Source organism: Drosophila serrata, unplaced genomic scaffold (assembly GCF_035046125.1).
Source record: "Drosophila serrata isolate PLE 108 unplaced genomic scaffold, ASM3504612v1 contig_249, whole genome shotgun sequence".
NCBI lineage: Eukaryota > Metazoa > Arthropoda > Insecta > Diptera > Drosophilidae > Drosophila > Drosophila serrata.
The window spans coordinates 149,871-163,717 of NW_028257147.1; the positions used below are offsets into that span (position 1 = coordinate 149,871).

Consider the following 13,847-nt stretch of genomic DNA (forward strand, 5'->3'; position numbering starts at 1 on the left):
ATTTTGAAGGTTTTGATTTATCGAAAAAAACTGTCCTATAAAAATATCTATAAAAATACATTTAAAGAATGTGAATATTTTAAACTTAGTAATTATAGAATTTCAATTAGATCCTAAAATGTATTTTCAAACTACAGAGTAAATAAACTTCGGCTTTCCGTTAGTTAGTTACCCTTGCATGATCATTGATTCAAAAATGAAATGTATCATAAGTAGGCCTAAGATATGAATTTGGGGTCGAAGGGTAGTGATTACCCTATCATCACTACAGCATTCCTATAGATGTAAACAGGTGGGAGGCCTCGCACAGACTGAGGCCAGTTCGACGGCTGTGCCTCTATTTATACTCTGCGGGTTAGGAGAACAGAGAAAGCGAGAGAGAGAGAGAGAGCGAGAGTGAAAGAGTTATCTATAGAGCTGGGTAGAGAGAGATGGAGAGCAAGCGATATACAGAGAGAGAGAGGGAGAGGCAGGAGGAATGAGCTAGTGCACTTTTGCACTCACAATTTTTGCATTTTCTCTAATATGTTACAGTCGTCATATATGTTATAGTCGTCCGATTTTAATAAAATTAAAACCGAAATTATCAAATAATACAGAACACAAATATCTCAAATTAGGTGAAAATATGTTGACAGCTAGAAAAGTTATAATTTGTTTTCTAAAAATGTTCCCATCTTACAGCTATTGATGCTGATCAGGAATATATAATCTTTCAAACTTTTAACTGAAATTATAATACCCTGCAAGGAATATATTATATATATTTTAGGTCATTAATTCACGGAAAAATTACATTAATAAAAATATAAATTAAAAAAAATCAATTAAAATAGGTTGAATGTAAATCCTTTCGATTCTCTGATTTCTCCCTTGATTTACCCACTTGTTGTAAATTTTTTCTCAAACACTTGCAATGACATTTCACCTCCACAAAAGCCACACCCATCCGCACACCTCCTACACCCACTCACACACACACCCACTCACACACACACAGAGCAAAAAAGAGTAAGAGAGAGACAGAGACAGATGAGGAACGTTCGTATTGGACACCGTTTGCAGTGCTGCAACTTTAATTGCTTTGGTGGTTTGTGCCAAATTAGATTCTGCGGTTTTGTCGCGTCGCCATTCCGGTAATCGAGGGTGTACTGTTTCCGGGGGGCAAGGGCAAAGGGAGGTAGTGTATGTGTGTGTGTGTCTGTGAGTGGGTGGTGTCTTGGCCATCGCCTTTTCCCCAAACTCAATCGAAGCGAAGCTAAAAGCTGCACATGGCATCTGACGCTGACGCTGACGCCCATCAATTAAACTTGTCAATGAGAATGCGAAGCAACAATGGGGAAAACGGCAGAAACACAGCGACAAGAACCCGGGGAATAAGAATTAATGGTAAGGGAGGGGGTTTTGTGGCCATCACGAGGAAGGGGGGGGGGGGGGGGGGGGAGGAGGCAGAAGGATATCAGGAGCAGTTCCATTTGCATAGAGATCCACTAAAAGTTAACTACATTTGAACCCCCCTCCATTGACACACGAATTGGGTTTGCACTTGAGACAAGCATTCTGTAATTAGATTTTAATTTTGTACTCCAGTGTCATGAGAGTGTTTTTTAAATTACAAAAAAGCTAGGTTTTATATTCTATACTTTTCTCTAGTATTTTCTTATAGTAAATTCGTATTACTTCCCCTTGTTTTGACCCAGCTTACACATTAAGTCTAGCCTGAGGCAATCAAGGACTCTGCTCAATGCAATCAACAAGATCCCAAGGATAAGTCGCCTTAGCATACTTCGTGTAAATGTTATACTAGTTTTGTTGAATATTTGTAAGCAAAAGTACAAAAAATATATGTATAAATGAAAATGCGGGTCGAAAACTCAGCTCGTTGTGACTCTTGAACCGGATTTCCATTCCCCAAGAGCCGCGGGCCAATGACATGACTCTCTATCTCTTGGTCCTGGTTTTTATCCTGTTGGTTTGGTCCTGTCGTTATGGACGCTGTCCTATCCTACTATCTCAACAATTGTACGCACCAAGAAATTGATTTATTTTTGTTTACGCCAACAAAAAAGCAAAAAGTTTACCACAATTTCTACAGCTCCACGCCCCTAACATCTCTCTGTAAATTTTGCCTTTGGCCAAGTTCTTGTTTTGTTCTTACTACACGTTAAATAATAACTTGTTGAAGGTGTCTTCAAAAATGAAAAGAAATAGGTAAAATATTAAAAAGTTTCTTTGGTATATTAATCTATTAAATGTGGCTAATATTTTATAATTTTAAATTGAAATGGGAACCTCTTCTTTGTCTGGTTTAAAGTTAATATTAAATGGATAATTACTTAACTGACTATATACTTTCTTATTGTACTTTTCCTTTTTCAAAATTCTCTTTTAAATTCCCTCTTCTTTTATTTAATTAATAAATATTTCTCTCTGTGCTGCAGTTTGTTATCCGCTTCTTGTGAACTGTCGGTCTAATCCTAATGCTCTCTAATTACATTGCCCAGTCAAGGCCAAGTTTTCTATCCCTGTCTATTTGAGTTTGCCATGTCCGCTGTCTACTTGCCAGCCCGCTTATCATTTTTTAGCCCTGGCTTATAGACACTCCTAATTATTGGCCCTCTGGCCGGGCTAAAAAGCCAAGTTTTTTGGCCAATGAACTGGCCCAGTGACGCCGCCATGGCCTCGTCCTTGTCTCGGCTATGAGCCTGTTTATGAGGGTGCGACGACACCTGGCGACATCAATTACGGGGGGGATCGGCAGGTGAGAGGTTTCTTGGAGTACCACAAAGTGTCAAGACGTATAGACTTTTCTTGGGGTATTTGTTAAATTTTAGTTAGTTATATTAAAGTTTAAGGGAATAAGTTCGTGAATAAATAAAGGATTTTATTTAGAAAGAATTTTATAGTTCATGTTTTTGTTAATTATTTTGCTTACGTTAAAAGCTAATATTTATTAAAACCCATTAAACACAATAATATTAAGTAGAAATGATTGTCTAAAGAGTATTGAAGGAGTTTTTAAATAGTTTTCTTGGTTTTATAATAAATTTCTTTAGTTTTAACCCTATACTATGATTCCTCATATAGTGTATTTATGGTATATTTATTTTTTTTAAATATTCCCACTACTTATGCATTATTTCCACTGATTCACATGCCTAACAAGCATTTCTATTTATTTCTCCATATAAAGAACAATTTTTCTCCGTTTCTGCTTAGTGGAAATTTATGAAGGGCACCTGAAATGGCCTACGACCTACCCCCCATCTCTGCTCCCTTTTTTGCACCTTGGGGCTAAAGCCACACACAACACACACACGCACAACCAGTAAGCAGGGGTGATAAAGGGAGGGGTGGAGTGTGGCAAAAAAAAAAACAAGTGATGGGGGGGAGTAAGCAAAATGGCGAGCAATAAAAATAATTGCAAATTTCGAAATTTAAGTGTAGGCGTGAGGCACGTTTAAAGTGGCATCCCCCGCTTGTCTCTTACCACTCCGGGGAAAATTCTACCACTCTCTCCCCCCCTTTTGTCATGCGGCTGCACAAACAATGGCCAAAAAAATGAGAAAAAAATGAAAACCAAATGCTCAACGCAGTGTAAAATCTGTGAATCGCGGTTTTCTTTTTTCACTTTTCCCGCGCTGTCTGTGTGTGTGTTTGTGTTTTACAATCTGTTTCGCAACTCACGTAAAATATAAGGTAATTTGTGGAAATTTGATGTTTATCGTAAATTGTTTTTTATTTGCACAATGTCACCATTTTGCGGTTTGCCAGCAGGGCGCAACTCACACACACAAACACACACAGAGTTCAGAGTTGCCAGTCAGACGAAGTAAAAAAAAATTATACAAAAAATAAATGTAAGTGAAAAATTGGGTACTTTAAGAAAAGTAAAACATATAATTTGGAAGCCATAAAACACTTTGTTTTATAATTTAATAATATGTAACGTTTACTTTATCACAAGTTAAATAATAAATGTCTGATATCAGACTTTACCCTAAATATAATATAGTTAAATATTAAAAAGTAATGCAAATATTGGAGTTTATAAATTCATTAAAATAAAATCGAGTTGAATTCATAAAAATTATGATATTTTAACAAATATATTTCCTGTTAGTGGGTTTATCAATATCTTACGGAATTATATGCAGAAGTACAACTTGGCTTGGTTAAATACTTGGTTATTACTAGTTAATATAGAGCCCATTTTGAGAACTATTTAAAGGTCAACGAAATATTGTAGAATATTTAGCAATATTTCAAATATCAATAAAGCAAACAACGATATTTTTTATATGTTTCTCTTATATTTCCCATACTTTTTAGATGTAATGATTAATTTAACTATATAATAAAATATATAAAGTATATATAATATATAAAATATTTAATTTTCAACAGCAAATAGTAATCATTACATTCCTCTGAAATAGTATACAAAGTTTTCAATTTTGAGAACTATTTAAGGGTCAAAGGAAAATTCTAGAATATTAAACAATATTTAAAATATCAATAAAGCTAAATTAAAGATATTTTTGATAAGTTTTCACAATTTTTTCCATGTTTTAAAGATATAATAAATTAATATCAATATTAAATATTAAATTTGATCACAAAATATATAAAATGAACATAACCTGCCCATGGAAAGAGCATTCCATGAGTAAACTGACATTTTTTCCCACCTTAATTGTGGCCCGAAAAAAAATAAAGAGCAAGTACAACAAAAGCTTGAAAAGATGGTAAAAACAATTGCAAACATTTTTCAATTTACCTGCATGGCGGACACGACGCCCTTCTTTCTCCGCCTCCTTTTCCTCCGCCTCCTGTTGGTACCGCGTCCAACCGCTTTTCCGCCTCGCGTTTCTATTGGGTTTTCCGGGACTTTGGCTGGCGGTGCTCGGGAAATTTGTAGTTTTCCAGCGGCACAATACAGCAGCACCATCAATATGAGGACAGACATGGGAATAGAAGCGAAAGGGTAATTTTCCCTTACTTGGTCGCCTTGAAGCATTTTGACCAAAAATGGAATGAATTCGAACGAAAACAGAAAACACACAAATTTGGGCCAGGAAACGAGATGCCTACCAGCCGAGTCGAATATTGTAGAGCAACTGACTAAAAACACTATTGTTGTTGGTTTAATTCTCATTTTATTTACTTTATAATTATCGTATATATTCTGATTTTACATTGTATAATATCGTTTAATCGTATTACGGTCTAAGTTTACAGTTAAAATTAGTTTAATGTTTTGCCATAAAAATGTTTCAGTAAAATGTTGCAAGCGCCTGGCGCAAACATTTCTGTTTTTTTTTTCAGTTTGTTTTTAAAGAATCATTTCAAATAGTTTACATTTAGTAAAAAGATGAAATTATAAAATGCTCTTTGGCAAAAAAGTGGACAGTTGAAAATAGTTTAAAGACTTAGGCTTAAGTTTATCGACTATTTTGATCTCATTTGGTTTTGGATTACGATAAATGTTGTTCTTACAATTACGTTGATCTTGGAAAATTGTGTGCCTTGGTCTGGGTTTGTTTACATATTAGTTAAAGAGTTAAATTAGATCTTTTTTATAGTACAAATATCAGAAATAAATAAATTAAACTTGTGAGGATAACAAGTAATCATTTAATGGGGAAATCTATGCTGCCCAGACCAACACAAAGTGTCTCCAAATTCTTTTCCATCTTCTTATTTAATAATAATAATCTCTATAAGTATTCGTGATCATAGTTTAAACATTTACTTTATTTGGAATTAAATATCTGTTTTCTCTTTGGTTTATTCTGTGTTTATGTATTTACAGTTCACTTAAAGTTTAATTCACCATTTAAATGGCTTCTATTGCTATTTGGGAGAGAGCTAAAAATATATGCCCAACATTCATTTAAAATTGAAGTTAATTTATTTAACTAAAATTTTGTATGCATAATTTGTTGCGCAAACACAACAAATAAAATACTGATTTTTCACGCCGTCCATTTGTTTGCTAAGCATCACATAAAATAAATGCTTCAATTATGTGAATTTATTACTTGAATATTTCATAACGCAGCCGAGCAACAATAACTATTGGATTAAAGATTAAAGATATTTGCAGTGCCATAAAAAAAAAATATTCAATTCGGTTTGATATTTTTTTATTTTATTTTGTTTCCATCGATATATCACTGATTGCTAAAGGGTTGTGTCCGCTGTCAAGAGTTTGGTTTTTAAAAATGGAAAACAAGGGAATATATATATACATATATGTACGTACAACTAAATGATTTTACAACCCATTTTTGATGGCTTCGATTGGAAGAAGTAAAAGGAAAATCAATGTTTATTAAATTTTCACCTCAGACTAGGAGACAGGAGAAAGTTTATGAGAAGTTGGTTAGAGATGATTTCAATAATCACTTTTCATGAATGAATGGTGAAAGTAACTCGAGTTTTTTTTTCTGTTTTCTATTTATTTTATAGAAATATTTTTAAAACTCGTCCCCCGGAGCTTAAAATTTAAATTGAATTCCATTTTGTGTGTTTTTTTGTGTTGATTATTTCATCCAGTTTTTTTTTTTTTTTTGAAGCTATTATGATTTTATTTCAAGGATATTTCTCCTGTTGTTTTTTTACGCTAAAAGATAGTTTTATTATTTTAATTTTCATATTTTGCGGTTGCCCTTTTGTCTATTTATATGTTCTGTATATATTTTTTATAACTATATATCTGTCTATGTGTAAATGCAACTCACTTGGACTTTTGACGACTGGCAGCATTCAGTTTTAAAGTTATTTCGGTTGCAACAATTTAATAACTCTAGTTGGTTTTTTTTCGATTTGTTGTTTTCCTCAAAGAGAGAGGGAGGGAGTGGAGGGGAGGTGGGCGTGTCAACTATTTACAGATTTCGCACACACAGTAAATACAGTAAATAAATTGATAATGTGTACACTGATTTCGGTGAGGGCTTTTGTGCAAAATGACAAATTAATTTGCAAATTTACACAATCTAATTTTAGGTCACCAAGGGACACCGGGACACCGACCAATTGTTAATTTGTAATTACAAAATTTTTGCATTATTATAGGCGAACAATTGAAATTAGCAGCGCAATTAGTCGATCCGAGCAAACACAAATATTCGTTTCAATTTAATGCCCCAACGGAGACAAAAGCTAATGAGTGGCAACACTTTTCCAAACTTCTACGATTTTCCCCTCTATTATTATTATTTTCGTTACATTTTTTCTGTTTTGCATTGTGTTGAAGTTTGATTTTTATTGCCCTTGTTTTTTTGGTTTGGCTGGAAAAGCAATTAAATGAACATTTTGTCTCTTTTATTTGATTTAAACGAACGCAATTTCCATATTTTTGCTTTATAGAATGTAAAAACAAAAAAACAATACCGGCACATAGAAACCTCAAAAAGGTGGCTTTTGTGTTTGGCTGTTGGTTTAACAATGATTTGACCAGAATATTATGGCCATGTTATTGCAGTTTGTCGCCCTGGACCTCAATATTTTGGCCATGCACCGTATAAATTATTATTTAAATATAAATAAAATATATGTACGGCGGATGGGTGTTTATAAATAAAGTGCTGTTGCTTTGACAATTTTATGCAAGTTTTTTTTGTGTGTGCTTTTAATTTACTCGTTTTTCAGTTTATTTTTCATACTACAAACTTGGTTTTAACAAAATTCAGAAGAAACTTTTTATGGGGGGAAAAAGGATATAATACTTTAGACAAATATTAAAATTTTAGTTTAAGCTTAACAATTAGTTTTATTTACTTTCTTCTTTGTTTGGTTTTTCTGCAGAGATTTTACATGTACAGCGTGTTATGTTTTTTGTTTTTATTTTTTTTTTTTGGTCGAAATAGGCAAGTTTCCTCTTAATTAGCTTGGTTTGCATTTTTCACGCCACTTAAACAGCTAAATATGTAAAGATTTTTTTTATATCCATGTTTTTACTTACTTTAATGCTAATGTCAAAATGGTATTTGGTTGCCGTTTTTGTTGTCTCTCTCTTAACTGGCAATTAGTTTAATTTGCCAAATCCTGTATTATATCCGCTACAAAAATAAAGAGAGAGAGAAAAATCGATTTGCGTTTAGTGCGATTTAAGCTCATTAATAAATAATGGTGAAATGTGCAATTTAAATTAATTAATGCAGGCATATGAGTGCGTTTTACTAAGCTATTAATTTGCAAGGGACTCGTTTTCATATATATATATCCCTTATTTTATTTATTTGTAACCAGGTCAGACTATGGATATAGATTTATCATAATATATAGATATTTTTGTATTTATCAAAAAAATTCGCTCCAAATGCATTTGGATTTTGCATTCAATCAGCATAATGCCTCACTGAATGCCCCATTCATTTCGATTTGTATTTATATTTATTTAAATGCAACTCACACTAGATTCTAGATTCTATTCGCATTTTATTCGTTGCATTTATATAGAATATAAGTCTATATCTATTTCTATGTGAAAGTTGAAGCGCATTCGAGGTTTTCCATCTCGAAAGCTCGATTCAAATGCCAAAACACTTCACATACGTCGCTCTCTCTCTCACTTGCAATAACCTTTTCCACTTGTCACCGTCGGAAAATGCTTGGCATCGACTTCTCCGCTAACCCCGAGTTTTCCCCCGCTTTTCTCAGACTTTTGCGTTGATTTGAGGCGACACTTTATGCACTTTGACTTGCCTCTGACAATTGCAGCTTTTGCATAAATACATTTTCAGCATTTTCCCATACACACACACACCGCACACTCCACTTGAAGTCAAGTGGTTTTTGTGGAACTTCTCGCTCGTCTGCTACAATAAAATACTTTCGAAATTCGTCTCTCTGGTGGGGTTATTTTTTGTCTTGTTTTGCATTTCCCCCGCTAAGCTTTTCCCCCTGCGCTTCGCCTCGGAAAAACTCAATTAACGCTTATATTTTCGCCTCCGTTTTCGGGGGGTTTCCCTTCTACAAAATGTGACACGGTCGTTTGAGCTTTATGTTGACCGCTTGTTGTTATGTTTCATTACCTAATAAACATTTTATGAGACCGGGTTCTGGGAGGGCTTTGTTGTAGAGTTGGCCAAACAGAAAGACAGACGACCGGCGTAGCGGCCAAATTGGTAAATTGTTTGAAAAGATGCATTACACGCAGCTCGTTGGTCATCAGGCTCTCCCCCTCTGTTTTTCCCGCACAGTTTTCCGTAGCTTTTCAACCATTTTTCCCCCCCTCTCTGTGAACAAACCATTTTGGCCATGCCGTAATTAACAAGCTGCAAAACGGCTCCAATGGTCTGGCAATGAGTTTTCCGACATTATTTTTTTTTTACTCGTGGGCAAAGAGTTGATTAACTTTTTCAGGTGAGCTTAAAGGAACTTGAGAATTATTATTTTTCATATTTAATTCATATTTTTGTTCAGTTTTATATATATTAAATGTGAAATGTTCTTCTAGATGGAATTTTAATTTAATTAAACAAGGTTTATATAAAGATTCCGCTTTATTTTTTATTGTTTTGTGCTAATTAAGGAATAAATTGATTTATTAGAGTATTTAATTATTGCAGAGTTACTATCTTCTATAAAGTCACTTAATGTTTTGACCCGTTGACTCCCATGTTGTTCCTCCTCCTTGGTCTCCTGATAGTCCTGATGGCTTCTGTTGGCCCATAAAACAAAACTCCTACTCCTGCTCCTGCCTTTTCCTTTGGCAGGATGTTTTGCCGGTGTAATGCCACTACTTGTACTTTTACCTGTTCCTGCCTCACAGGACAACCCTCTGGGCATCCCTGCTCTTGTATTTATGCCTATGAATATTTCATTTAATTGAAGCGCATTCATTACCAACCACAGCAACAACAACAACAACACCCACTCGGTGGTGCTATCTCTCTTGCACCACCGCCACCACCCCACATTCGCCGCACTTTCGGCGTTGTAATTAAAATAAATTTATTACGTAAAATGTTTTGCCAAAAAATTTGTCGAAAGTTGTGGCTTGGCCCCATGGCGTAATAAATAATGCTGAAGGTGTGTGTGTGTGTGTGTGTGTGTGTGTGTGTGTGTGTGTGTCTGGATGCTGCTGATGTATGTGTGGGTGTGAGAGCAGGTGTGGACAGTTGTGGTTAAGAAAATAGGGATATGAACAAGTATTATTAAATAAAAGATTTTGTAAGGTTTTCTATATAAAAGAGTACATTTTGTTTTCTTTTTGTTGGAGATTTATTTAAAGCTGTTATGTCTTTGAAACTGCCTTTAAAATATAAAAAATAATTGAGTTAACTATAAAACAAAAAGTTAATAAACAAACAACTCACATCTCTGTATATTTTAGGGTAGAGTATTTCAAAAACTAAATTTTATTACAACTTTAGTTTGCAGGCATATTATCGTTTTAAAACTACTTCTTTCATGGGAACATGTATTCCAAGAACTCTTCAAAAATAAAACCCCCCTTCTGAACAATAAAACCCCCCACAACACCTTAATTTTCCTGTTACCACATTTTCTGTCCTATTATCTTGCCCCCAACTGTCTTACCCCCCTCCTGGTTCGTGTAAATGTTTGTTTAATGATCTGTGCACGCTTTGTTGCTGCCGTTGTTCTACGGAAATTGATGCGGTTAATATGCTTCCAATTGTTAATTTTTGCGTTTCGTTTGTATTTTCCCCAAAAGCCACAAAATCATGGAAAAAACAGGGAAAAAACACATATCGCACATACAATTTACACAGGGAAAGCAAATAGAAACCGAAAACAAAAAGCTAAATCTAATCAACAGGAATAACAAACCGACCGAGGCGAGCAGCCAAACAAATTTAAATGTATAACCAAAAATTTATGATTATACCTCTCTGATTTGGCTAACCGAGTTTTTCCCGTGTTTCAGAAATTAATTTGTTAGACATGAAACTATTTTGTATGTTTGCTGGGATTTTTCAACCAAAATTGTGAATGGTTTAAATGGTGGAATTTAAATTGGAAAATAAGAAAGGAAGCAGCCATCGAAAAGTCGATATTTGTATACCTGTGTAGGATCATTGAATATAATATGTATCTTAAGTAAGCCAAAGATATATTTTTGGGATCGAAGGGTAATCACTAATTTATCACTACACCATCCTTATAGATGTAAACAGGTGGGAGGTCTCGCACAGACTGAGGCTAGTGCGAAGGCTGTGCCTTTATTTATACTCTGCGAGGAAAGAGAACAGAGAAAGCGAGAGAGAGAGAGAGCGAGAGTGAAGGAGATATCTATAGATCTGGGTAGAGAGAGATGGAGAGCAAGCGATACACAGAGAGAGAGAGAGGGAGCGAGTGGGAGATTTATACTTTTACACTCACAGTTTTTGCATTTTCTCCACATTTAAGGATGAGTTTTATGAGAGCTATAGTTTTGAAAAGAATTATCGGAGATCGAAAATCGAAAATCGATTATAACTAAGCTTAAATTATTCGCATATATTGAATCGATATTTATTAATATTTTTATATGACAATTTTTTCAAAAAATCAAAGTTTATAAAATCCATAACTTGGGCAAAAAAGCATTACTTTTAATTCGAAAAACTGTCCCATGTTAGTTTTGACAAGGTTTATAAATGTGTATACTCAACTCAAAACAAAAAAAAAAAGTTTTTTTTTGCAATTTTTTTTCGACAATTTTAATCCCTTAAAAAATTTTGGAAAAATTCGCCTGTTGATGCTGATCAAGAATATATGTATATGATTTACAGGGTCGGAAATTATTCCTTCACTGGGTTTTAGGCTTTTAATTGACTTGCTGTATATATATTTTTTAAACTCTCTTGCAAATTTATTTTTATTGTATTGCAAAAAATTCCTTAACAATTAATCTGACTAAAGCTGCAGTACTTTATCTAATTGACGCCAAAGTCTACTTAATGCTAAGGGCCCTTGCCTTCCTCTCTCCCAATCAAATCAACTTCAGTTCAATCGAAATTTAATCACTCAAACGCTGTTTTGGCGAATTCCTGGGTATCAACACCCTTAACTAGGAGAAAATGATATCGGGAATACACACACACACCCCAACACACACACACATACAGAGGGACATGACTAATTGAAACTCACGGCAAAAGGCAAGCCGAAGAGCTCTGAATTGAATTGAATGCCAGGCGGGGCAGCTTGCAATTCAATACGACGAATGGAGCGAAACACTCGAAATAAAAATGTTTGGCATTGCGTAACGCGCTCTGTGATTTGTGCTCTTTGGACTGGACTTTATTTTGGCCAAAACCGTAGACTGGGAACTAGAGGAGGGAGAGGGAAAGGGAGAGGGAGGAGCGGCAATTGGGATTGCGCACAAATCGAGAAAAGCCGGTAGCTGGAAAGCATTGCATACTTTGCAGCGCAATTTTGGGCATTGAAACAACAGCGAAATACTTGGCTTTTCCCCTTGTTTCCTTGCTTCTTTTTTTGTTGTTGTTTTTGTTTTTGTTATTCCTAGCTATCCTCTTGTATAAAAGTCAAAACCAGGGTTTGGGGCCAATATAAAGTGGTGCACCAAAAGGAGAAGCGGGTTAACAAAACTCTACTACTGCCGGCTATTGCTTTTATTGCTTTAAACTGGCCCTCGAGTTCCATTGCCATTCAACTTGAGCACTAAGTCCTGAGGAGGAGTATCCTTTTGGGAGCCTTTCGGAGAAAAGGAGTCGGGAAAAAAAGTAAGAAGTGAAGCCAGGTTACCCAAGCTCATCTTGAGCTGACATTGCGTCAACCCTTTTAGACCATCCTTCAAAGATTTTTGGTTGCTACCATAGTTTGCTGGCAAAAAAAAAGAATATTTTTGAGACACCACAAAGAGCTATATTTTGGCTCTTGGATTTTTTCTTAAAATATAAATAATATAAACCATTTCTGTGGTCTAAGTATTGAGCAAAAATGTAGTTAGTACAAGTTCTTTCCTTTTGTTTAATTAACCCAACTTCTTCTCCCACACAATGTTCAACCGAAAAATCCAGTAACTATAGCGCTAGGTCTCTCCTCTCTCTGGAAAAGTTGTCTTTATCAATGATCATTAAGGGTATTTGTGGCTACAGTTGGACCGCAGCTGTTCATCTTTCTCGGTTTTTCCTTTTTGCCCATCTTGAGTTGGCATATTTTCGTTGGTGTTTTTTCCCCCCCAATTTTTGGACTCTGCTTTGTTGCTTTGTGGCCAAAAATGCGGCACACAAACTGCAGGGGAGGTGGAGTTTCAGAGTAAAAAAACAGGCAACAGGAGAATCGAGCAAAAGTAGAGTCTTTGGCCATGGCTTTTGTTTTAATTGAAATGTTTTTGCTCCTCCGACGGGATGCAGCAACTGCAGCTGCTTCTCTTTTCTAAGCCGATTAGAAGCAGTTCATAATGTATACGGCTAAATATGAAAGCTTGGTCAGGAGGATGTTTTGCCCCATTTTCTCTCGACGATTTCCAACGGAGGTTGGAAAACAATTGTTTTGGTCCACGCCTGCCAAGAGAGACCGCAATAGCCGCAGTCTCTCTCTCTCTCTATCTCTTTCCCCTTTTGTCTCTCTGTCTAATTGAAGCAGCATTTAGCCGTAATACGGGGCGTATGCGGAATATGAAACGGGAATACGGAACGGATATCTTATGCATAACAGCACAAAAATCACGCATACGCCGTGTGTGTGCCAAAGTGCATACTACAAAAAATAAAGAAAGGAAGGAGGAAGAGCCGCAGTTGAAAGTAAATGCCGAGCACTCGGGCATTAAGCTATAGCTATATCTACAGGTATAGGAGGTAGCTAAATCTATATAGCTCTTGCATTCGCATTCCCAATCGCAATCGCAATTGCAATCCTTTTTATGC

General features: G+C 35.3%; 2 protein-coding genes across 11 annotated transcripts in view; both read right to left on the minus strand.

Moving 5' to 3' along the window:
• Nucleotides 1-5,138, minus strand: part of capu (formin protein cappuccino) — a 58,490-nt gene extending 53,352 nt beyond the window's left edge. For 3 of the 7 annotated variants that reach the window (XM_086832344.1, XM_086832342.1, XM_086832345.1), the window contains exon 1: nucleotides 4,781-5,137. In XM_086832344.1, coding sequence (XP_086688470.1) covers nucleotides 4,781-5,020 — 240 coding nt within the window. In that variant the 5' untranslated portion in view covers nucleotides 5,021-5,137. Of the gene's footprint in view, nucleotides 1-4,780 lie in introns of all 7 variants that reach the window. The other 4 variants (XM_086832353.1, XM_086832347.1, XM_086832355.1 and 1 more) reach the window with 2 other exon arrangements.
• Nucleotides 5,139-5,142: 4 nt separating this feature from the next.
• fred (friend of echinoid) overlaps nucleotides 5,143-13,847 on the minus strand; it is a 401,947-nt gene continuing 393,242 nt past the window's right edge. For all 4 annotated transcript variants that reach the window (XR_015271654.1, XM_086832363.1, XM_086832362.1 and 1 more), the window contains one exon: nucleotides 5,143-8,066. Coding sequence is in view for 3 of the 4 variants with exons in the window: in XM_086832363.1 (XP_086688489.1) it covers nucleotides 8,038-8,066 (29 nt within the window). In the remaining variant the exon portion in view is untranslated. The remainder of the gene's footprint in view (nucleotides 8,067-13,847) is intronic.